Genomic DNA, 25508 nt, shown 5'->3' with positions numbered 1-25508 from the left:
TTTTTCATTTCTTGGACCCATGAAGCTTCTCCTCTGCTCCCCCAGAGCCTTCACACATGCCGTTCTTTCTGCTCGGAGTGTCTTGTTCCTTGTCCCCACCTGGCTAGCTTTTTCTCAGCCTTTAGGTTTTAGCTTAAATGTCACTTCAGTGAGGACTTCCCAACCATTCTATCTAAAGTAAGTTCCCTCTCGTTATTCTCTGTCACTCACTCCATTTGATTCCTTCATAGTGTCCCTGGCCCAAAAAGATGTCTCTCTCTGCTTACTTGTCTGTTGGTCCCTCCCACTGGACCTGACCTTCCACGAGGCCTGGACCATGGCCATCTTCTACCACTGACTGCCTGGCACATAGATGCTGGAAAACATGGTCAGTGTTTGTTGAATGACTGAACAAAAACCTGGACACTAATTACAGTAGCCATATGAATAAAATGCTAATAATTGGTTAGGAGAATGATCATCATGTACCAAAACCTAAATTTGTGCTTCGTGTTCATTATCTCACTTAGCCATCTCCACAGTCCAAACAGACATTCATCTGATGGGGAAATGAGCCATCAACTTGACTTGCTGTTGAATCCCAACCCACAGAGGGTTGGTCATGTGCTTGATGCCCTGTAGAGATTAAGGCAAACCCCCCTCAGGTCGAGAACGTGGACAGGTGCCTCACGTTGAGGAAAGATGAGGGGCAGAAGGCATCAGAGATGCGCATGCGCCCAGCAGCATCCATTTTCTGAGAACCTTGTTTGATGCTCTGAGTTTCAGTGGCCAAGATGAGGTGGAGATTGTCCTCCTTCAGAGGGTGTGTCAGGGTTGAAGTGGCTCAGTGGGGAAGGGCAGGACAAACTGGCTGGCAAAGAAAGGTCATGTTCCCCATAGTCAGGCATGTTCTAGAAATGTCTCATGCTGTATGTTGAAGACCTGTATGTTGAAATTCTGGAAAGTGTGGAAGAGGGAAAGGGACCGACTTTAAGAGGACACAAGAAAAGGTGAGTGTTTAAGTGTTTTTGAGACAGGATAGGCAGAAGCTAGGACAATTCCTTGGCAAGTGGAACAGGGAAACAGACAGACAGCTGAACAAACTGGTTCAGCAATGTGCAGCCAGTTATAGAGGGTCACCAGGGTGGGAGGCCTCGGGTGCCTGGCAGGGCACAAAACTGGGAAAACAAGGACCTACCTCAAGGTGACCTCTCCTCCCTACAAATAATGTCCAGGCCTCAGTCGTATTTCAGCTCCAAGCCCAGAAAAGTGGCAGGACCAGCTACAGTGGCTGACGACCCCCTGCCCTGGCTCTGACCCATCAGTGGAGAACACGACCCCCAGAAAAGGCACACGTGGAGAACTGATGACTATTCTGTTGAACCCCTCCCCAGAGACCTTCCCTAAGATTCCTGCCTGCAAGAGATGGATAAAACCCTTGAGACAAAGGGCCCAGCTGCAGCTTGTCCCAGGCTAATCCCTTGAACCTGTCCCCAAGGCCCTTTGTCCCTGACTCTCCAGTGAGCTAGGGCAGCCCAGCCGAGGTGGAGAGCTTCTTCTATGCTAAGCCCTTCGTTGTTTCACCGTCCCCAGCTTTAATACATGTCCTCTAAAAATCACTGAGGCTCGTGCAGTGAAATCTTTCCTACACGAAGCTAAGAACCCACACACTACTGGCTGGCCCTAGGCGGACCCACTCAGGGCCAGGGCACCTGGCCGGTAACATCCTCACCTGACAGGGCAGCAGTGCTGGGGAGTGGTCTGAACTGAACCTAAGCAGTGAAGGGTGATTCCCTGCAGCAGGCAGCCGGGCTTATTCCTCAGTGCTGGGTGTTCTGGGACAGCAGCACTGATGTGCTTTCCCTTCAGTGTCTATTTCTCTTCCCTGCTTGGCCGCGGCAGCCGCTGGTCACCAGCAGAAACAGCTGGCTTTGTTCTGTTTCTGGCCACTGCAGTAGCTGGGGTTACAGTGGCCTTTACTTGGACTTACAGCCTCTTCTGGCCAACACCATGTTCACGGGAATCTAGGCCTCCCCCTCCTTCACCCAAGAAAATCTTGCTTAAAATTAAAGTTACTTTCTGCTACCTAAACTGTGTTTTGGCTTAGACTGAACTTCCTGATTCCTGCCGTTCACCAAGGGGAACTCCTTTGAAAGTTCAGGCTGTGATAATAACAGCTAACATTCATTACTCCCTTACTATGTGCCAGGCATCATGCTGAAGCTGTTCCCACAACAACCCGATGATGTCAGTACTATTTATTGGTCTCCGTTTTACAGATGGGGCTGTGAGGCCAAAGAGAGATCATGTGAGGGGCCCAAGGTCACACTCCTAGCAAGTGGTGGTGCCAGGACTTGAAGCCAAGAAGAGTGGCTCTTGGACTTGCTCTCCTCAGCTCTATGCTAGACAGTGGGACCTGCCAGAGGCAACCATGAGAGCAGCTCAGCTCTTGGTCTCTTAAGTCTTTGCTGGCTAATTTTGTTCAGTGGGTTCCCAGTGGGGCTGGCTGCTTCCAGCACTCTGTGAGTTCTTATAGCAGATGCCTGTGTCACACACTCTGGCACTCCTTCCAGTGTGACCCTACTGCCATCTCCAGTCACTTCCAAATATGTTTGTCCTTTCTCCCTGTCTGGATTGCAAGATGTTTATGAACAGGGCCCATGCTTTGTTTTTCTCCAGTTCCCCTCCAGAACATGTGACATGTTGGTACCTGCTTAGAAGTAAGTGGTTTAGTGCCACTTAGCATGACTGGGGGACAGAATAGCATCTTCTTAAGTGGCAGCCCTCAACAGGTAGATAAAACTTGCAGTAGTCCGGTATTAACAAGCTCTTATCTCTATAGAACAAGTGTGGTTTGCTTTGGCAACTGCCAAGCCGAGGAAAACATCACCCGTACACTGTGGAACCTGGTTTCTGGGCTTGGCCTCTGTCTGGCAGGCATCTCTGTGCTGTGTAATCCCCAAGGTGACTGACTGCTCCCTCAGTAATCCGTTCAAATGTAGAACCACACTGAGCTCTGAGGTTGAACCCGGTTTGCCCAGCAGTGCCTGGGGTCTGATCTGCCAGGTTCTTTCCATTTGGTTTTGCTGTGAGGTGGTTTGCACACGTGCTGGTGTGAGAAGACGTGCAGGCTGCTCGATGGGTCCTGCGTGGTAGCTGGCGTGGTGCAGCCCTGGAGGGAAGGAGGGCGATGCATGCTTCAGAGTGGTTTTTCTTTTATCGTTTTCCCCATTTTTGGCAAGGAATGTTCAGACATTCTTTTCAGCTTGTTTTACCCTTGGCTTACCTTAGATGAGGAGGGTAAAGGGGTAAATTACAGGCCTCTGAGAGCTTCCTGCCCTTCTGGAGCAGACTGCCACTGCGGATGCCTTCCAGTAGAAGGATTGTATTGGTTTTTCTTAGATCAGACCTGTTTTTTTATCATCCTTGGACGAGGAGTGCATGCTCATCACTAACCGTCATGCGTGCTGGTGCTGGCTGTGCTAAGGTGCCTTTGCGTCAGGAGAGAGGATGGAAACCAGTGCAGGCTACACAGCCCCCGGTAAGTGATGACCTCATCTGCCTGGCACCTGTTCCCAGGCAGATTTTTAAGACTGACAAGTCACCCCTGCTTCTTCCTTCTGCTACACAAGAGAGTGTGAAACAGTCAGGGCACCATGGGTGAACTGTGTGGCTAGCAAACACAAAAGAGAGGGAATGTCAGGTAAAAGTAGCACATAGTACCGGGTGCAGACGTTTCGGGGGAACATGTGGGCAAAGGCGAACTCAATGGCAGGGCCAAGGGGGTGGGCCATCGGTCTGGGTCTCCACCAGGGTCTGGTACAACTCCTTTCCCAGTTCACATTTCTCTGGGCTTCTTGTGTGTACAGTGGATGCCCCTGAGACCACTTGAAAGACTGACCCGCGCTGAGCGAAGAGTGAGCGTGCTCGCTGTTGGTGCAGCCCCGTCATGTTACTCAGACGTGTACACTGCAGCAGACAGGACTCCAGAGGGCTTCTCAGATGCGCCTCAGGTGACGGCTCTGCTCAGAGGAGCCCCCTCAGCCCTTCATGGCCTGTGGTCACTGCAACTTTCATGTTTCAAAGGAAGGAGGGAGAGGTGCTCAGAGCACACAGAGCTCTGAACTGCGTGAGCCACAGGCAAGACAAGATGAACAGGCACAGAAAGCAGACATCTTGCTGATTTCTGTAGCCAAAGGCTGACTCTCTCACCTAAGCGTCAGCACCACTGGGATAAGACTAGCGACTGTAGGGAGGGGACAGATAACAAAAACGTTTGAAATAACTTATAGCTGATATTACAGATCAGATATGCCACAGCTTCTGTCTGCACACTGGTGCACACTCTGCACACCTGAGCTCTGCTGAAGTAACAGTCAACCTCTGTGTGCGCTAGTGTGCTGGGGCTGCTGTGACAACGCACCTCAGACAACAGGATGCATTTCGTCACAGTTCTGGAGGCCGGAAGTCTGAGACCGAGGTGTTGGCGGGGTTGGTTTTCTCTGAGACCTCTGTCCTCGGCTTGTAAGAGGCCGCTTTCTCCCGGTATCCCCACGTGGTCTTCCCTCTGTGCATGTTCACGTCCTGATGTCTCCCCATAAGGACACCAGTTGGAGTGGATGAGGGCCCACCCTTATGACTGCCGTTGCCTTCATCACCTGTTTAAAGACCCTATCTCCAAACACAGTCACATTCTGAGGTGCTGGGGGTTAGGGCTTCAACATACGAATTTTTAGGGACGTAATTTAGCCCATAATACTTATTGGGCTAATGGTAGTAGTGGTCATCATGGCCCTTACTATGTACTGAAACTGTTCTCGGCTCTCTGGGTGAACCACACCCACCCCCTGCCCCACCCCAGTCCCTGCACTGGCTCCAAGCCAGCCACTAGTATTTCCCCCTGATTGAGATGAGGAAGCAGAGGCACAGAGAACTTGAGGACTTGGGCTTTTACAGCTAGGAAGCAGCAGGGCTAGAACTTGACCTGGGCATTCTGAGTCCATGTGTGGAGACTCTGCAGCCTCTGAGGTGAAGACTTTCTCCAAGTTTCTCCCTGGCAGTTATATCAATGCACATCTTGGGGAAGGGTGTTTGTGTGGGAAGGAGGTCCTCTGGGTGACACTCTTCACTGCATCTGAGGAAAACGGGCCACGAGTTAAAACTGGATGACAATGGCCTCTGATGTCCAAAGGGCCCAAAAGTGCACAGAGTCGCTGTTTTCACAGCTGGCTTCCCTGATCCAAGGTATCACTTTGCCTGGAGCCTCCCTTCTGCTGCTCTGCCTTCTGACCCTGCTGTGTCCACGGCGACACAAAGACAGCCTGTCTGTGGGGCTGCTTGGCTGTTTGTAGGGCCCTGGGCTCATCCCTAATGGGAACTTAAGGCCTTACCTACAATTACGTAGGAGGTCATGGTTGCTTCGAAAGCACTTCCCACTGACTTCTTGAACTTAAATTGCTTTGCTTTGTGAATAATTATGTGGCCTTAGTTGCCTGAGGCAGAGGATGAAGGCAAAGATTTTAATTCTCAATGTCAAGACATGTGAGTCATGTATTATTCTCCTACTTTCTTCCTTCTTTCTCTTCTCTTTTTCTTCCTTGATCCAAACTGGTCGGACCTCCATCAGTCCATCTGGGGGTCCCCTGATACTAAATCTGTGCTTTCAAATTATTCCCCACTTTCCTCCTGCTACCACATTAGGTGATTAACACCCTTCTTTCCACCTTCGTTATTGTCATCAGATTTTATCTAGTGATGCTTTCTTTGTAAGAGCTTTGACAGTCTATTCAAACACAGGGCCAGCCAGGACCCAGGGCTCCCAGAACAAGGAGTCCAGAGTAGCTCACTACCCTTATCTCCACTGAAGGCATCTCTCCAGAGTGCCAAGGAAAACATTTTCAGGTCACTTAGGGCTTGGGGTTTTATTTCCCTGTGTTACCTGTTTTGTGATTTTATTTATATTCAGCCTGCCTTCAGAATCCTTCCAGGCTAAAAATCTGTGTCTTTTCAGAAATTCAGCAGATTCATTCCATTTCGGGGCTTATCTGCTCAGTTCAAAGAATGGAATCCTCTTTATTAAAAGTGTGTGTGGTTAACTCCCTTTAAAATTATTTCTACCTATAAATCTACCCATTGCCCCAGCTGTGTATGTGCACAAGATGCAACCCGGTGACAGTCACCTAACCTGGTGAGTGCTTGCTGGGTGGTGGGATGTGAGGTTTCAGTCTCCCCTTCGGATTTGTCTGGGTTGCTTACTTTAAGAAAAAGTAATGTGTGTAATTTCTCTAAAAAGCTATAAAGTCATTTCAAAATAATGAATATGGAAGTAAACAGATATGTCCGCCCATCTGTCCTGTTGACACAGCTGTTAACCAGGTGAGCGATGAGCACCGTTGGCCTTGGAGCACCGAGGGTGGAGGGCCCCAGCGAGGACTGTGCAGCATCAGATTATGTCCTGGATGTTAAACTCCTCTTTGCTTGTGGCTGGATTTTACTTCCACCCACTGGCCTAACTTTCCTTTGGGTCCTAAGTTGTTCACCCATGCACCTTTACCCGGCTACTTTATGTTTCTCCCTGCCAGGTCACATGGGCAGGTCCTCACAGGCAAATATAAATTTTTACTGGAATAGTAGCCACCAGTAGAAAAAGTACTTTCTGTTCTCAATCAATGCCGTTGTTTTGTTTTGTTTTTGAAGCAAAATGTGCCCTTTATCAAACTTCCACTTCAAACCACAGGGAGGGACAAGGGGAAACTTGCCTCACTGCCTGAGATAAGGCACTTGCTATATTGTGCAAAAGATTTAATTAGGCAAACTGAGACAATTGGAACTGGGTGCTGCCCTAAGGAGGAAAGGAAATTAACTTCTGCCTGCCACAGCTGGGGCCCAAGGTCATGTTCAATTGTCTTCTGATCAGGCAGCTATTTCCTGATGGAACATGCTTCAGTTCATAAACACTTTCTACATGGAGGACATATGCTCCTCCCACGGGCTCTCGGCCACTCTCTTCTTCTGCAGTGTTTGGTAGGGAGGGGCACATTTCTCACATACCTTCACCAGATCACAGTTTTTCTGGGAGCAAAGCCAAGTGCTCCCAACCATTGGGAGCTGGCCCAAGAAGAGATGTTCTGTGAATTTCTGCTCTTTGATTGGGAAAGGTGGTTGGACGAGTATGAGGAGGGAGGTGGTTGAATTGGAGTCACCCGATTGATTTCGTCACCATCTACGTTAAACAAAGGGTTTGTGTTTGCAGTTTGATCCTGATGAAATTGAGTGACTCCGGAAAACCTTCTGACTAAATCCTATTGTAAAAGCTGATCCTCTGAGCCCTGTTTGATCTTCATTTTCCACAAAGTTTGCTACCTAAAACCTCATGGCTGTGCACAAGGAATTTACACAAAAACTAATGTTCGCTTTGAAAAAGGTTTTGATTCTAAGCTAAGTCCTTTGGACTTGGCCATCTAGGAAGCTTTCTCAGCCATTATAATGAAGTGTTTCAAAGGCACTCCAATGGGACATGGCAAGGGCTTTCTTTTTACTGCGATTCTTTATTCCAGTGTCTAAGGCAATCTGGTCAAGGAGTGCTGCTCTGCGTCAGCCCTGGACTAGGCAGCAGATAGAGGGAGGTAGAGATGAAAGAAGGTGATGAAGATGAACCTCTGCAGCCCAGCAGTGTATAGTCTAGTTAGGGATGTAACATTCTTCATCAATAAGAGAGGCAGGAGGAGTCAAAAGCCTGGCTCTCCCAAACCGTTTCAGTCAGGATTCTCCAGTGAAACGGAACCAATACTGTATATATGTGTAGGGTGTGATTTCCACAATGCCCTCTCTATCTCCTCACTGACTATTGGTGCCTGTGTCTTACACACCATTCATCCTCCAGTGCCCAGCACAGGCCTTGGCAAATCATAGGTGTAGCACACATCCCTAGCTGTTTCCTTCCTCCCCCTAATCAGTTCTCCCATTCTTCTGTACTAACAGAACCATTAACATTTAGCTGGACCTATGGTTGCCAAGAATAATAAAGGACAGTTATTATAAGGAATTGGGTCACTCAACTATGGAAGCTGAGAAGTCCCAAGATCTGCAGTTGGCAAGTTGGAGACCCAGGAGAGCCAGTGGTATAGTTCCAGTCCAAGTCCAAAGGCCTGAGAATGAGAAGAGCCAATGGTGTAAGTTCTAGTCTGAAAACTAGCGTGCTAGAGGCTCAAGAAGTGCGATATTTTAGTTTGAGTCCAAAGGCAGGAAAAACTGATGGAGAAGCAGTGCCCTCTCACTCAGCTTTTTTGTTCTTTAGGTCTTCAGTTCATTGAATGAGGCCCACTTACATTAGGGAGGACAATCTGCTTTACTCAGTCTACCTATTCAAATGTTAAGCTCATCTAGAAACACCCTCCAGATATACCTGGGATAATGTTTGACCTAATGTCTGCTCACCCTATGGCCCAGTCAAGTTGACACACAAAATAACCATCACAGTGGGGTTATCTATTTTAAAGAAAGGGTGTCCTCCTTTCTCCTCCTTAACAAATCAATCCTAAGCATATAATTTTAGCTACTATAATACAGATCTAGAATAAGAATTTACTTCTCATATAACAGTCCCTTTGAAAGCAGTCTGGAGCTCCACAGTGCCTGGAATGCGGGACCTTCTGTCTTGTTGCTCCACCACCCCTAGGTGCTGTCCTTGTTTCTGTGGCCCATATGGCTCACCCCATCAGAATTCACACAAGGAGGGAAATGGAAAATTGCACCACTGGAAGTTTATGAGTCATAGGCATCACTTCTACCATATCCTTTTGGCCAAAACTGAGTCATATGGCCACACTTCACTGCAAAGTAAACTGGGAAATGTAGTTTTTACTCTTAGCAACTGTGAGTCCAGCTAAAAAACGAATGGTTCAGTTACTAGAACCACTGGAGTGCAGGGAGGGAGAGCCAGGGCTCTGTGCTACACCTATGATTGCTGAGGCCTGTGCTGGGCACTGGAGATAGAGTGGAGTGTGAGGTGCAGTCCTGCCAGTGGTCAGTGGGGAGATAGAGTACTTGATATCCCACCGTGCCATGAGTTCTAACACTGGGGTAAACTGAGGCAGCCAAGCTAGAACAGGACTGTGGAAGAAGCCTTCCCAATGAGCTTCTGTAAATCATTTTAAAGAACAACTGTATTAGGCCCAGTGGGTTGAGAGCCCATTTACTTAAACCCCAATTTCAGCTGGACCTGTACTTGCCCTTCGTTGGCAGTCAAACCGAATTCAGAAGTTGAGGTTCAGATTTTTGCACTTAATGTCAAGTAGGGAGATCCAGAGTATTCCTGGAAGCATGTGTTAAAGCAAGTAGGATTCCTTCCCTTTTCTGTGTCCCTCTCTCTTCTTTCTGCCTCCTCCCATCCCTTTAGTCTAGGGTTGAGGAGTTCCACCGTCCCGGTAGGAATGCAGGCATCTTTCTGAGCCTCGTTACCCTGCGTGTGCAGAACCCTTGCAGGCCTTGTACAAATGTCCTTTAAAGGGTTTTGGGGGGTTGGGGAGGAGTGGTATACAGAGAGCTCTTACGTAATATGGTAAACAGACAGCAAACGGACATGCCATTTTCCATTAGCCAGAGAGGCATTTTATTTCCACTAGGAATGGGAGCAGACGTGAAAACAATTAGTGTTAGTGGGTTTACAGTGCTGTCCCTGGAGCCAGCAAAATCCCAGGGCCAGATGTCTGTTCTTTACTTGTTCAAAGAACATTTGTGAGTTATTCCACCCCTGCCCATTCCACCTCCTGCCAAAAAGAACCAAAATACCACAGTTAAGGGAACAGAATATTCACTGAATAACAGAGGCAGAAGGCCTGTTCTTTGGAGATGGAGAAGGCTGCGTCAGAATTTGGGAGTGGAATGAAAAATCCTCCCCAGCCTCCTGCTGCCCCAGGACCCTGCAGGCCACACCGATGAGTTGGGGCCAGGGTTTACAGCAGAGATAGTATCAGGAGTGGCAATCCGCCAACCCACCTCTCTCTCCTCTGCTTTGTTCCCTTTTCTTCAGCCCTGTCCTATTCCACCCCTAATACATGTGGGGTAGGAGAAACAAATAAAAGCCCTGAATATCCACTCATCCTCATCTGCACTGGTGTAATGAGACCTCAGTCCTACCCAGTCTCAAGCTTCAAAGTGACCTGTCACCACCATAGCCAGCAAAGCTTCAGAATCTGCCACTTCAGGATTTTTCAATGTAGATGTTCTTTTCCTGTGTGACCTCACTCTTCCTTTAAAATCTTTCCTTGCATTGTTTGTCATTGGTTGTCTGTCTGCACTGTCTAGTTCAGGAGCCATGAGCCACCTGTGGCTAGTAAGCACGGAAGTGTAGCCATTCCACACTGCCACGTACTGTGAGTATAAAATAAACACTGAATCTCAAAGACTTAGCGTGAAAGGATAATATATAATATCTCAGGTTTCTAAAAAATATTTTATTTATTTATCTTTAGAGGGGAAGGGAAGGAGAGAGGGAGAGAAATATCAATGTATGGTTGCCTCTCGTGCGTCCCTTGCTGGGAACTGGCCTGCAACCCAGGCATGTGCCCTGACTGGGAATCGAACTGCAATCCTTTAGTTTACAGGCCCGCGCTCAATCCACTGAGCTACACCAGCCAGGGCTCAAATATCTCAGGTTTTATATTAACTATATGATGATAATATTTTGGATATACTGGGTTAAATAAAATGTTGATTAAAATCAGCTCTGCCTGTTTCTTTTTAAATACTTTTTCATGTGGGTATTAGAAAATTTAAAATTACACATGTGGCTTGCATTTGTGGCTTACTCTTGTTGGGACAGTGCTGGTCTGTGTTATCACTCAAAGTCTTTTAGAGTTGTATATTTAGAATTATTGAAAATATTTAAAAGGATTTTAAAAACCTTTTACAACTTGAAAAGTGAAAAGAAGAGGCTTTCCAAGCCTTTGTAAGAAGAAAGTTGGGTAGCCAACAAAGAGATTGTATAGCATTTGAGACAGACTAGAAACATAATCACCTTCAGGAACTAGACGATGATATAAACAAATGAGATGCCTGAGGTTAGGCAACAGGGATGGTGGGGCGGGTGTTTCTTTGGGATGAGGTGCCTTATACGAAGGCACCCAAATTCAACATTGTTCAAATGCTGGGGGCTCCACAAGCAATGTCTTCCAATGGAATTTGGCTCTGAGGACTCCAGTATGCTACTTTTGGGACCTTCAAATCTCTAAAAGAAATTGTTTTACACTTAGAGATTTCATGAAAATTACTCTTTGCAGACTATTGAAACCAAGCTTTGTTAATTGGAATTTCTTTTTTAGTTCTTGAAATGGCACTATTTTGAATTTGTACCCAAGTTTACACATAGGCTGCCTCTGTAGCCTACGTTTTTTAAAAAAATAAGAACATGGCTAACAATAAACTCATATTGCCCAAGTTCATATTCTGGAAGATGCCGAGATGGTATTATCTCTTATAGCTGTGAGTATGATTATATCTTCATTTCCACTGAGGCTTAGGGAAAGTAAGGTACCCACTTGGCTATAGCACAAAAGTGGCAGAACTCTCTGTGCTGGTGGTGCTCTCGCAAACATGATGAACATTGCTGAAACCTGCCAGACTTTCTGTAAGAAGTGTGGCTGGCATCAACCCCACTAAGTGACACAGTACAAGAAGGGCAAGGGTCCTCTGTCTGCTCAGGGACACCAGCATTATCACAGGAAGCAGAATGGGTACAGTGGGCAGACTAAACCGATTTTCTACAAGGCTAAAGCTGCAAAGAAGACTCTGCTGAGGCTTGAGTGCATTGAGCGCAACAGCAGGTCTAAGACAATGCTGGCTGTTAAGAGATGCGAGCATTTCGAACTGAGAGGAGATAAGAAGAGAAAGGGCCAAGTGATCCAGTTCTAAGCTTCATCTTTTGTTTTACTGTGTGACAATAAAATTCTGAGGATATGATGACTCAAAAAAAAAAAAGATAGTAGTAGAACTAAGGTTCAGGCCCGTGTATTTTGGATGCTACTGTCATAATCTACCAACGAAAGGTCTTAAAGTTTTACTCCTATGTTTCCTTCTGAAAGTTTTATAGTTTTAGCTCTTACACTTGGGACTTTGATCCATTTTGAGTTATGGCATGAGATAAAGTTTCAACTTCATTCTTTTGCCTGTGGCTATCCAGTTGTCCCAGCATCACTTATTGAAAAAAAAAACTATTCTTTCCCCATTGAATGGTCTTGGCACCCATGTTGAAAATCAATTAACCATAAGTGCGAGGGCTTATTTCCAAATTCTCTATTCTATGTCATTGATCTATTTGTCTCCTCTTGTCTCAGCACCACACCATCCTGATTACAGTAGCTTAGTGGTAAGTTTGAAATCATGCAGTGTAAATCTTCCAACTTGGTTATCTTTCAATATTGTTTTTGCTGTTCTGGTGCCTTGCATTTCCATATGAATTGTAGGATCAGCTTCTCAATTGTACAACAACAAAAAAAGGCATCTAGTACTTCGGTAGGAATTTCATCGAATCTGTAGATCAATTTGTGTAGTGTTGCATCTTAATAATATTAAGTCTCCTGATCCAAGGACACAGGATGTCTTTCCAGTTATGTTAGTCTTCTCTCATTTCTTTCAGCAATTTGGTATTTTGTTTTTGAGTACAAATTTTACATTTCTTAAATTTATTCCTAAGTATTTTATCCTTTTTGATGCTGTTATATATAGACTTATTTTCCTCATTTAATGTTCAAATTGTTCATTTTTTCCATCCAAAATACTTATAGGACATTCCATCTGTAAGTACCTATGCTACCATCTGTTTCTTTCTTTCCTCTCCTTCTCTCTCAACCTCTCTCCCTCCATTCCCAATTAGCTACTGTGCCACTATCAGACACAAAACAGTGAACATGAATTCTGTGTTCTCATCTACACAATGCAGGTTCAGATGTCTTTGACCGTCTGTAAAATATCCTCTCATGGTTGGCCTTCTCAAATCAGGATCCAAAAAGCCCTTCCCTCATAAGTGGGCAATGATATCTCTCAAGTCTTCTTCACTTTCTAATGGCCTCTCTTTTCTCTTTTTCATGTGTTGAGGATTAAAGTTTGTATTATTCAGGCACACTGCATCTCTAACCTCGTGCAAGGCTAACATCTAGAGTTAGGCAGTCCTCATGAAGTGAGCCTCAGATCCCTCTCACCTCATTTCATTCAGAGGAATTCGGGACATAAAATTGTTTCTTCCAGCAGTAGAGCCGTTGGTCTCCACAAGTGTGTGATGCTGCTGTTGGCTCTCCAAGCACCTGTTGAGGAGAGATAATCGTTGCTGAAGATATTGGACAGAACACCATTGTTCCCTGTCCCCGCCCCAACACTTGAGTGTCAATGACTGTTTGTTCTAAGGAGTGATGAAGAGTGCTCTTGCTCATCTCATTTTACTTAATAGGGTGGAGAACTAGATCCCCCGGCCCCTCAGAAGAGTTTCTCGCCCTGTGCGTCTCATGCCCCAACTTTTCATCCCTGCTCCCCAATCACCAGATGTGCCTTTTCTCTCTGTTCTTCCAAGATTCTGCCCCCCTTCCCTTTATTTAAATTGTCAATCAGGAAGTGAGGCATAAGTCTGCAATTAGGGTCACAGCAGGGCTTACAAGTGAAAACAGTCTTTAAGAGTTTTTACATGGCACATGTCTAAAACATGCCACCTTTGTGTGTTTTTTTTTCCCACTGGCAGAACTTTGTTCAAAAAAAATGTGTGTTCTTTTAAATACTACGTGCTGTGTATTACTCCTGATGTGTTTTTCTGCAGATAGGGTGAGAGAGGGCCATTTAAAATATTCCCCAGGTTGGCCAGGTGCCAACCTGTCTGCACAGAAGCCACCTCAGATCCGGAGCAGGGTTTTGTCTGCATGGCTGCCAACCTTTGAGTGCTGGACCATAGAGTCGGGAGAGCTCTTAGCTAATGGGAGGATACCCAAGAACCTCGGGGTAGCACCTATTTACCAGCTGGAAAATACAGGCTGTAATTGTTTTCCACCTCCAGTGTGATTGCACTTGTTGTGTGCTGGCTGGATATCGGCCCAGGGACTGTGCACATTTCAGTGTAATAGTTTGAACTGTATTTATTCTAGAGTTCCACTTTCCATCAAGTCTTTGCTCTCCCTGCAGTAAAAGTCAGTATTCCCATGGTTTCCTAGATATAACCCCTTCAGAATAAAACTCAGCTTCTCAGTGGGAGTGTGAACTGTGGAGGATTTTAGGAGAGAGAGAAACAACGTGCTGGCCCCCCCGATGGGAGTGTGCCATCAAAGGCATGAGGCTGGTCTCTTTCCTCTCCCTTTACATCACTGAGGTATAATTTACACAGAGTAGAATTCATTCACTTTAAGTGTATTGTTGAATGAGTTTTGGTAAGTGCATATGCCTATGTAACACCACCCAAACTCAGGATATAGACATTCTCCATCATTCCAAAGCGTTTCCTGAGTGACTTTGTGGTCCGTGTTTTACTCTCTGCACCCCAGCTCCAGTCCAGGTACCCGCTGATGTGCCTTTTGTCATGATAGCTTACTTTCATTTATCTTACAGTTTCACTTGTAAATGGTCATATAGTATAATATGCACCCCTTTGCATCTGGCTTCTTTCACTCAGCAGATGTTTGAGATCTCTCTGTATTGCCACATATCTGATTGGTTCATTTATTTTCATTGCTGAGTAGTAGTCTATTTTACGGATATACCATAATTTCTTTATCCATTCAGTTGCTAATGGACATTGGGTTGTCTCTAGTTTTGGCTTTTGTGCATAAAACTGCTATGAACATTGATGTTCAGGTGTTTTGGTAGATATATGTTTTCATTTCTCTTTAGTACATTTCTAGGAATGGAATTTCTGGGCTTTGGATAGGTATATGTTTTACATTATTAAAAATATACCTGTTTCCCAAAATGCTTGTCCAGCTCTTCTCTCTCAGATGCCCAGCATCATTATTAACTAGCTCGTGCTTTATGCTAGAAGAAATAAAGAGCATGAGTAGAGTGACATCTTAATCAATGGAGAAGCTTCCAGTTTCTAGAAACATACATTCCAAGACTGAATCATGAAGAAACAGAAAATCTGAACAGACCAAAAAAATTGATTCAGTAATCAAAAAACACCCTACAAACAAAAGTCCTGGACCAGATGGCTTCATAGGTGAATTTTACCAGACTTGCAAAGAACAACTAACAGCTATCTTTCTCAAGCTATTCCAGAAAATTCAAGATGAGGGAAGACTTCCAAGCTCATTTTACAAAATCAGCATTATCCGGACTCCAAAACCTGATGCAGAGACATTTCAAAAAGAAAAGAAAAATATAGGCCAAAATTTCTGATGAACAGATATGCAAAAATCCTCAACAAAATATTAGCAAACTGAATTCAGCAATACATTAAAAAGGTCATACGCCATGATCAAGTGGGATCTACTCCTGGAAAGCAAGATTGGTTCAATCTCTGCAAATCAATTATCATGACACACCATGTAAACAAAGTGAAGCACAAAATTCATGCAAGTCAACACCCCTCAAAATAAACAGTTTAATTTAAAAATGGGCAAAGGACCCGAATAGACACTTCTTCAAAGAGAACATACAGCTATCCAATAGACACATATGAAAAGATGCTGAATATCACTGATATCCTCAGAGAAATGCAAATTAAAACCACAATTGGATATCACCTCACACCTGTCAGAATGGATATCATCGATAAATTAACAAATAAGTGTTGGCAAGGATGTGGAGAAAAGGGAACCCTTGCGTACTGTTGGGAATGCAGACCACTGCAGCCATTGTAGAAAACTTTGTAAAAGTTCTTGAAAAAAATAAAAAATGAAGGTGCCTATGACCCAGCAATTCCACTTGTGAGTATATACCTGAAGAAACCCAAAACACTAATTTGAAAAGTTATTTGCACCCCTATGTTCATTGCAGCATTATTTACAATAGCTGAAATATGGAAGCAAATGGAAGCAACCCAAGTGCCCAACAACAGATGAATGTATAAAAAAGTTGTGGTACATATGTATACAATGGAATCTAGCTTGGCCATAGAAGAAATCATTTGAGACAACATGGATGTATCTAGAAAATATTATGCTAAGTGAAATAAGTTAGACAGAGAAAGACAAACACCATGTCATTTCACTTACACGTGGGATCTAAAGAATAAACAAAACAGAAACAGACTCACAGATGCAGAGAACAGACTGATGATCGCCAGATGGAAGGGGTGTTGGGGGACTGGGTGAAAAAGGTGAAGTGATTGAGAAGTACAGATTGGCAGTTACATCATAGTTATGGGGATGTAAAGCACAGCCTCAGGAACATAGCCTATAATACTGTAATAACTATGCACGTTGCCAGGCGGGTACTTGAATTATCAGGGAAATCACTTTGTAAATTATATAATTGTTTAACCACTATGCTGTACATCTGGAACTAATATAAAATAATATTAAATGTCAACTGTAATTGAAAGGTAAAATTTTTAAAAATAGAGGGGCTTCCCAAAATGACTCAGAACTCCCATATGACATTTAGGGAGGCAGAACAGGGGGCCGAGAGGGGCTCACTTCTCAACAGAGCTGTGTTCTGCCTCCAGGCCCTGGGATCCCGAATGACTCTCTTTCTGAGTGCGTGGAAGTCTGTTCATCAAAACTAGTATGAGTTCTCATTTGTATCATACAGACGAGGGAACCGAGGCCCAGAGAAGTGACTAACGTAATGTGTACGTAAAAAGTGTACAGGGTCCAGCAGAAGTAAGGCCTGCTGGAATGTGGTTGGTAGGGTAATAACGGGTGGAATAATTTATAGCTTAATTTGAACATTTCACCTAGAATGTCATATGGTGTGCTTGAGTGTGATATTGTTATGTTACAGTATTACATGCTTATGATTTTGTAATAAAAGATTTGTGTAATAATAAGGGTGTTATTTTTGCCAGACCCTATATATTCTGTTATCTTTACATTATATGAAATCATGTAATCTACCATATATGTTATATGCACTACACGTCATATACATTATGTATTATATCACATAATATACAACAATAGAGGTACTAACATACAGCTAGTCGCGTGCCCGCTGTGCTGGGAGTCCAGGCCAGCTGGGAAGGCTCCAGTGCTGGCACTTCCGCCTCCAAAGGCTTCTCAGACTTTCTTTTGAAATATTTGTTAAGAACAGAGAAAAGGGAATGCGTACTTTGGGAGACAGAGAGAGTATCACATGGCCTATAGTCAGAAATTTCTCCCAAAAATAAATGTAATATTTGTATTTGGTTTTAAATGGGCCTGTTTACTTTTTTAGTATAAAATATATTTAATACAAAAATGTTTACTCCCCGCATGGTCAGGTCAAAGGACACTCCTGGGAAATGCCATGTCGGCCAAGTGTCCCTCCTGGCACACCTGCTGCGGGACACCACCATGTTTCTCAGAACGCCTAGGATGGAGCTGGGGTCTGGCCAGTATGTTTCTTGATCCCACCTGCCCTCCTGTTTTGCACTGGCTTCTGGCAGGGAAGCAGATGGAGGCAGTGTTCACCCTGCCAGGAGGTAATAGGGCCCTCAGACTTCCCTGCAGTCCACCTCTGGGTTTTATGATACGACTCTGGTTCCACCCCTTCGGGATATGGCCAAGGCTGCCCCAGAGGTGGTATTGGGCCTGGGAAGGAAGGAGGAAGTGAAAAGCCATGCAACGGGGTGCAGCTGCGTCTCTCACGGCAGCCTGGCTGTCCTAAGATGGAGAGGCGAGGGCCCTGAAGACTGCCATCCCCTTTTCTGCCAAGGGCCGGCCTCTGTAGGGTCCCGCAGTCCCCAGTTACTGCTGTGAGCACAGTAGGTGACAGTGGTGGTGTCCTTGTCTTTTTCTGAGCACTTTTCTCCAAACAGGCCTTAGTGCGGCTCTGCAGGTGTGGATCCTTCGGTAAATGTTGCACACCTGTGACCGCTGCCATTGGGGAAATCTCCCCTCTCTCTGACACAAAACATCCCAGGCATGTCAATTTCCCATTGCTGTTGTAACAAATTATCATAGTACTAGTGGCTTAAAACAGTACAGATTTATTTTCTACATAATTCTGGAGCAGACAAGTCAGAACTCAGGTGCTAGTAGGTTTGCTGTCCTTCTAGAAGCTTTAGGGGAGAATCCATTTCCTTACTTTTTCCAGCTGCTTGACGCCACTGTGACTGTATTTCCTGGTGAGGATTTTCTCCAGCCTCTTACTTACATGACACAGCTCCTAACAACCACTCTGAGCTCCTGCCTCCTTTTTATAAGGTTCCTGTGATTACATCAAGTCCACCTGGATAATCCAGGATGATCTTGCCATCTCTAGATCTTCAACATAATCGCATCTGCAAAGTCCCTTTTGTCCCTTTTGCCATCATATAAAGGAACTTTCACCAGTTCTGGGGATTAGGATGTTGACATTCAGCCTGTCACACCAGGGGACACAGAATCTTTGGCACCAACTGCTGGGAAAGCCTACCTGTCCTGTGGGTGACAGTGCTGCTGCCATAGCTCTCAGATGCTCATTGCTTAGTGTGGTGCTCACTTTGAGAGCTGCACTTGAAAGTCTGTGGGCACTCGAACTTGAATTCAAATTCTGACTTAGTTGTTTGCTCTGTGACCTCTCGCTGGATAAATATATGACCTCTGAGCCCCAGTTTCCTCATCTGTAAAATGGAAGCCGTAATCTAACTTTGCAGAGAAGATTGAAGCATCTAACATGTGGCTGGCAAACAGTAGGTGCCCAATAAATGATGCCTATAATTATTGGGGGGAATTTCTAGTGAGGTTGGGGAAATTGAAGTAGAACTGAGTAAGTAACACTGTTCCTTAGCTTAGTTTTCGTGTTGGATGATATCACGAGTACTTCTATGGTTATAAAAACAAACTAAACACATAAATATTGTTCCTCAAGCTCCCAAATTCTAAAAGCCACTGCTGCAAACTTACAAACGGCATTCAGTAGTGACATCCTAGGACTACATTCCTGCACTCCCCTCTACCTGCCCCTTGCTCACCTCAGGCTCAGCGGCTGGCATGTGTAGTCCCAAGGTTAGAGCTCTCTGGAATGAACAACCCCCAACCTGGACCTGGACTAGCTGCAGGCCCCTGGACCACAAATATGCAAGCCTGAGTAGGACCTCCCCCAGGAGAGTTCCCAGCTTTCTTTGCTCATGGCTGGGAACTGACTCAGGCAGGAGGACTTGGTGCTTATGCCAAGGGAGTTTACTTTTTTTTTTTTGCAGAAACAGAAACCATCTAGCTCATGAAGCCTCCCCCTGTGATGGCTTCTGGGGTCCTTATTTCAGGTGGAAGGGGCTAACACTTATGGGTGAGTACAGGCACCCAGTTACTTTACACAAGTTATCTCTATTCGTTCCTCAGGATGTTACTGCTCATGTGTTAATGATGAGGAATCTAAAGCCCCGAGAGGTTAACTCTCTTATCTGAGTTGGCACAGCTGCTAAGGGGCAGCTCTGGCATCTGTCCAACTTCTAAGCCAACCAGCACATGAGATCGCAATATCTGAACTTCTGGACAATTCATCAATCTATTGTATTACAAGAAAGGAAAAACAAGAGCCCCCTATCCGAGGCAAGACCATGATGTATGTGCTTTATTGGGTGATTTATAGGCTTGTTGTGGACCCGGAGTCTCCTGGCAGAGAGCCACCGCCGTCCTGCCCCTGGGTGTGCCCCTGCCTTGCTTAGCCTCCCCTCCCTGCTGAAACTGAGGCCCCCATCTCCACCCAAAGGCATTGTGAGGTTTATTTTGTCCTTCCTGAATAAAAATTGTAGTTTATCTATTCATTTTTTAATTGGTAATGGTTACTCAATTTGTTATTCAAGAAGTACAGGAGCAGATACAGTGGCAATGCCCTTGTCTTTTGCCTTCAGCCCCCACTTTCTTTCCCAGAGACAGCTGATGTCATTGGTTACTAGTGCTCCCTTCCAGAGAAATTATACATAAATCTAAGCACATGAACATTTATGCTCTTCTTTCTGTAACATACATGTTACTCTGCATCTTGCCCTTTCTGTTTAATTTTCCATAACAGCTGTGAAGCGCATTCTCATTTTTATGTAAAATATAAAATTTATAGAAAATCACAAGAAAGGTAATGTGTAATGACAAAGCAAATGTTTTAAAAACAGGTTACATGTTTATCAGTTAGCTAGCTGGCAAAATACCTGTAAATTATTTCAGAAATTGGCCAAGAAAAAAGAAATCGACAAAGTAGAAAAGTGTACTATTTTGTAGAGTTCAGATTAATTGAATAAATAGTTACTTCCCACCATAACTGATTTTTCAATCATTTTTTTTAATTTTTGAAGCTCAAGCACTGGTTGGCATTATTAAAGAGAGAGACTTCGGTAAATTGTCAACAATGTTTGCTGCTGCCAACCCTATGCCAGTAGGAGTTCCTAACCTGGGGTGCAGTAAATGGAGAAATGTTATTTAGGTCAAGAGTTTACGAACCAGGGAGACATACCCTCCCCTGGAAACTGGAGGTGTGCAGCTCTGAAACAAAGGGGAGACCTGCTTGCATAGACAAAGTGCCTGTTTAGGTTCCTGATTAGTCTATTTTTATGGAAATGAGTCCAGACTTACACTGTTTGATTGGTCCAAACGGCACACAGTCCTGATTGGTTGGAATCACATTATGATTGGTCATTATGGAGCCACTGTGACTGGTAATAATGCAAGTGAGGATATAGCTGCAGAGCTCCACTGGGACAAGACAGGTCTCAGCTCATTGGTTGAAATGTGATTCTAGGAACTCCTTTATAAGGGTTGGCTCAGCCAGTGGGAACACAGTGCAAGAGGCTCGGCATATCGGTATATGAGATCTGTCCAGAAAAAATCCAACCATTATTAATATGACAGGAATAGTTTGTGTGACATTGATGTAGCCTGGCAGCCAAGGCAAGTGGACTAGAATGTGCATGTGTGAACAAGGACAAATTCCCTGGGGGTGGTAGATGCCATTGAGCGTGTGTACTGTGTGGTTGTCACATTCAAAATGAGCAAATAGAACTACAAACCCCCACTTAATGTTGCATTAAGCTTGAACATTCCTCCATGGAAACTACTGGGGTGATTCAGAAGGCTGTAGCTATGGACAACTGGTGATTGGCAGCTTCATCACAACAGTGTGCACACTCATGCATCACATCTCATGCAGAGTTTTTTGGAAAAACATCAAATCACCCAGGTGACTCAGCCCCCCTACAGCCCAGATTTGGCACGCTGCGACTTCTGGCTTTTCCCAAAACTAAAATCTCTTTTGAAAGGGAAGAGATTTCAAGCTATCAGTGAGATTCAGAAAAATACAACAGACAGCTGATGGCAATTGGGAGAACAGTGTGAGGTCCCAAGGTGCCCACTTTGAAGGGGATTGAGGTGTCATTGTTCTGTGTACAATGTTTCTTTTACCTTCTTTAATAAACATCTCTATTTTTCATAGCACATGGCTGGATACTTTATGGACAGATCCTGTATTCTTTCTTGGGTTCACAGAGATTTGGTGTCACCATACTCCAGATAAACAAGAGAGAAGGGACACTACTCTTTATGGGACCCCTTGCGTCACCTCGGATGGACAGCCCTAGAGCTGCGCTGCTGCAGCACGCCCCTGGACGGGCCCACGGGTGCATTTCCACAAGGAGAGTGAGCCTGGGAACGCTTCCACAAAAAGCCTTTGTCCCTTCTCACTTCTTCCCTGGAAAGCTGCCTGACTTCTTTGTTCTTATCACCCACTTCATCTGCTCACCCCTTTCCCCCGGTATGAGTGGACAAGAGTCAGTTATCTGAGAGGACTCAGGAGCAAACCATACCAATCAGAAGAAGCAATTATTTTTTTTGAGTTTTTAAGATTATATTTTATCAATTATGCTATTACAGTTGTCCAATTTTTTCCCCTTTTGCCCCCCCTTCAAAAGTGCCCCCCACTCCCTCAGGCATTCCCCCCACTATTGTTCATGTCCATGGGTCATGTGTATAAGTTCTTTGGCTACTCCATGTCCTATACTGTACTTTACATCCCCATGGCTAATCTGTAACTACTTATTTGTACTTCTTAATCCCCTCACCTCTTCACCCATTCTCCCAAAACACCCTCCCATCTGACAACCATCAAAATGCTCTCTGTATCCATGATTCTGTCTCTGTTCTTCTTGTTTGCTGGGTTTGTTTTTTGGATTCAGTTTTTGATAGATCTGTATTTTTTGCCATTTTATTGTTCATAGTTTTGAGCTGCTGCTTTTTCTTAAGTGGGTCCCTTTAACATTTCATTTCTTAAGTGGGGCCCTTTAATAGTTTGGTGATAATGAACTTCTTTAGTTTTTTTCTTGTCTGGGAAGCTCTTTATCTGCCCTTCGATTCTAAATGATAGCTTTGCTGGGTAGAGCAATCTTGGCTGTAGGTCCTGCTTTTCATCACTTTAAATATTTCTTGCTAATCTCTTCTAGCCTGCAAAGTTTCATTTGAAAAATCAGCTGACAGTCTTATGGGAATCCCCCCCTGTTGTTAACTACTGCTTTTCTCTTGCTGCTTTTAAGATTCTCTCTTTATCTTTAACTTTTGGCATTTTAATTATGATGTGTCTTGGTGTGGGCCTCATTACAACGATCTTGTTTGGGACTCTGTGCTTCCTGGATTTAATGTCTATTTCCTTCACCAAATTAGGGAAGTTTCCTTTCATTATTTTTTCAAACAAATTTCCAATTTCTTTCTTTCTCTTCTCCATCTGGCACCCCATGACATGAATTTTGAAACACTTGAAGTTGTCCCAGAGGCTGCTTAACACTATCCTGATTTTTTAGGATTCTTTTTTCTCTTGTTGTTCTGATTGGTTGTTTTTTGCTTTCTTATTTTCCACATCATTGATATGACTCTTGGCTTCATCCACTACTGTTGATTCCCTGTAAATTGTTCTTTATTTTAATTAGTGTGTACTTTATTTCTGACTGAATCTTTTTTATGCTGTTGTGGTCCTCACTAAGTTCCTTGAGCATCCTTATAACCAGTGTTTTGAACTCTGCAACTGATAGATTGCTTATCTTAATTTTGTTTAGTTCTTTTGCTGGAGTTTTGATCTGTTCTTTCATGTGGGCCATGTTTTTTGTCTCCTCATTTTGGCGGCCTCCCTGTGTTTGTTTCTAGGTATTAGGTAGAGCTGCTGTGACTCCATGTCTTGGTTGTGTACCCTAATGCAATAGGTGTCATGTAAGGACCAGTGGCACAGCCTCCCCTTTCACCCAAGCTGGGTACTCAAGGTGCACCTTTAGTGTGGACTGAGTACACTCTCCTCTTATGTAGTTGAGCCTTGATTGCTGTTGGCAGATCAATGGGAGGGATATACCAAGGCCAGTCAGCTGTAAGGACTAGCTGTGACCACTGACCACCAACTTCTACCCTCTGTGGAGGATCAGATGTCCAGGGACAGGGTGGTGATGCTCTGCAGTGGTTTGTAGTTGTCTACTGGGTGTGCAGACTCTGGGATTTCATAAGTGGTGCAGGCCAAAGTCAGCCACTGCCTGTGTTTTGTCTGGGGCCACCCAGCATGAGTCAGAAAGCAATCTTTGTAGCTCATACTGGCTGCTACTTCTGCTGGGTTTGGGGATTCCCAGGTGAAGCCAAGCTGTGAACCTAGGCTGGCAGCTGCTAATGCTGGGCCTGGGGCCACTTAGCAAGGGGTATGGGGCTGGGGGCTCACTCAGGCTGGCTGTTGCTTATTTGAGAGGATTTATGAAGATATGGAGCCTGTGCCCAGACATGTCATTCATATGGAAAGGCCACTCTAAATAGCTTGGGTGGGCCTATAATTTGGGTGGTGTGGAGCCTCAGGGAATCACAAGAGCGGGACAAACCTTGTTAGCCAGGTTGATGAAGTCTTAGATATGGCACCCATCTGCTGGCTCTGTGGCAGTGTGGGAGGAAGATTAAAAAAAGGAACAATGGCCTCTGCTTGCTGTTGTCTGGGAGAAAGCTGTGCTCCAGCTCTTGCCCTGATGCCAGACACTTCAGTTCCTCCCTGTATGGCACTGGTACCTTTTAAGCTGCTGCGTCAGTGCTGGAACTCAGAGACAGGGAGTCTGAGTAATTCTGTGTGCATATCTTTTAAGAGAAACTGCTTGGGAATTCAGCAGTTTCTTCCAATGACTCAATACCTTGCTGGTTTTTGTAGCCAGAAAGAAGTTATAGGCACTTATCTTCCTGGCACTGGAACCCTGAGTTGGGGCTTCTGGTGTTGGGCCTGGACTCTTTGCTCCCAAGATATCCCTCCTGAATTTTTATCCATCATATGTGGGTGTGGGACCAGCTTGTTCTGCATCTCAGGTTCTCTGTCCCTCCTACCAGTCTGGATGGATTTGGTTTCTTAAATTCTGTAGTTGTCAGACTTCATCCAGCTTGATTTCTGCTGGTTCTGAGTGATGGTTGTAATTTTGATGTGGTTGTACAAGGAGGTGAGCCATGTTTATCTACACCTCTATCTTAACCAGAAGTCAAGAAGCAATTCTTTTTAAAGATTTTATTTATTTTTAGAGAGAGGAGAAGGAGGGAGAGAGGGAGAGAAACATCAATGTGTGGTTGCCTCTTGCACACCCCCTAATGGGGGCCTGGCCCTCAATCCAGGCATGTGCCTTACTGGGAATCGGACCAGTGACACTTCGATTCACAGGCTGGCACTCAATACACTGAGCTACATGAGCCAGGGTTGGTTTTCCTGTTGTTCCCCACATATCAGAGTTTCCTGACCAGTGTGCCCCAGGGACCCTTGGGCTTCAGCTGGGAGTCAAGTGTGCAAGCATTGATCCCAATGTGGCCTGGCTGGCTGGCCTCGGGCATCGAGAAGCAATTCTTAATGAAGCAAGGAGATGTGGCAGCATCCATGTTGAGCAGAGCTATTTTGCCTCACCAGAGTGGTCCCTGGTCTAACAAATTTTAGGACCGCAAGTCATTCCCCCAGATCAATGGGCAGAAGTATTCACCAGCTATCTACTAAAAGTATCTGTTTATTAACCACTTTAAAGAAACAAACTCCACAACATGCACTGGTACAATAGCATCATGGCCACCAGTAGATATTGAGTGCTTATATGTTCCAGACCCAGTTGTAAGGTGGTTCTCACAACCCTCCACTGAAGTTAATACTGTTATGACCTCATTTGACAGATAAAGAAACCGGGGCTCAGAGAGGTAAAGTTACTTATCGAAATAGGTGGTAGAGCTTTGAGATCAGACTCTGTCCTTGGTCTGGTCCCCTGCCTGTGTCAATATTCTCTACTTAACTTGGTTGGCAGCATCAGAAACTTCCAGCTAAGATTACTGAAATTTGAGTCCATTTCTAATATTGTGCCTTCAAGGAAACAGAAAATTCAATGTTTATGTCTTTTGTAAAATTAACTCTGTGTATCCTTGAAAACCATTTTTAACTATCCTTTCAACTTTCCCTCTCCTGTTTTTCTCTTTCCCTTG

At 44.7% G+C, this 25508-nt stretch overlaps 1 protein-coding gene and 1 pseudogene across 2 annotated transcripts in view; both read left to right on the top strand.

Annotated features, from left to right (window-relative positions):
• The window catches only part of GFOD1 (glucose-fructose oxidoreductase domain containing 1), a 117162-nt gene that overhangs the window by 65133 nt on the left and 26521 nt on the right, over nucleotides 1-25508 (top strand). The window contains exon 1 of one of the 2 annotated variants that reach the window (XM_053668217.1): nucleotides 2976-3520. The exons of the other annotated variant lie outside the window; for it this stretch is intronic. Coding sequence (XP_053524192.1) covers nucleotides 3490-3520 — 31 coding nt within the window. The 5' untranslated portion in view covers nucleotides 2976-3489. Of the gene's footprint in view, nucleotides 1-2975; nucleotides 3521-25508 lie in introns of those variants that run through there. 2 annotated transcript variants of the gene reach the window in all.
• Nucleotides 11514-12031, top strand: LOC128627884 (60S ribosomal protein L36a-like; annotated as a pseudogene).

Source organism: Artibeus jamaicensis, unplaced genomic scaffold, assembly GCF_021234435.1.
Source record: "Artibeus jamaicensis isolate MK-2021 breed Jamaican fruit bat unplaced genomic scaffold, CSHL_Jam_final contig_482, whole genome shotgun sequence".
Lineage (NCBI taxonomy): Eukaryota > Metazoa > Chordata > Mammalia > Chiroptera > Phyllostomidae > Artibeus > Artibeus jamaicensis.
This window is presented reverse-complemented; position numbering and strand designations above follow the sequence as displayed.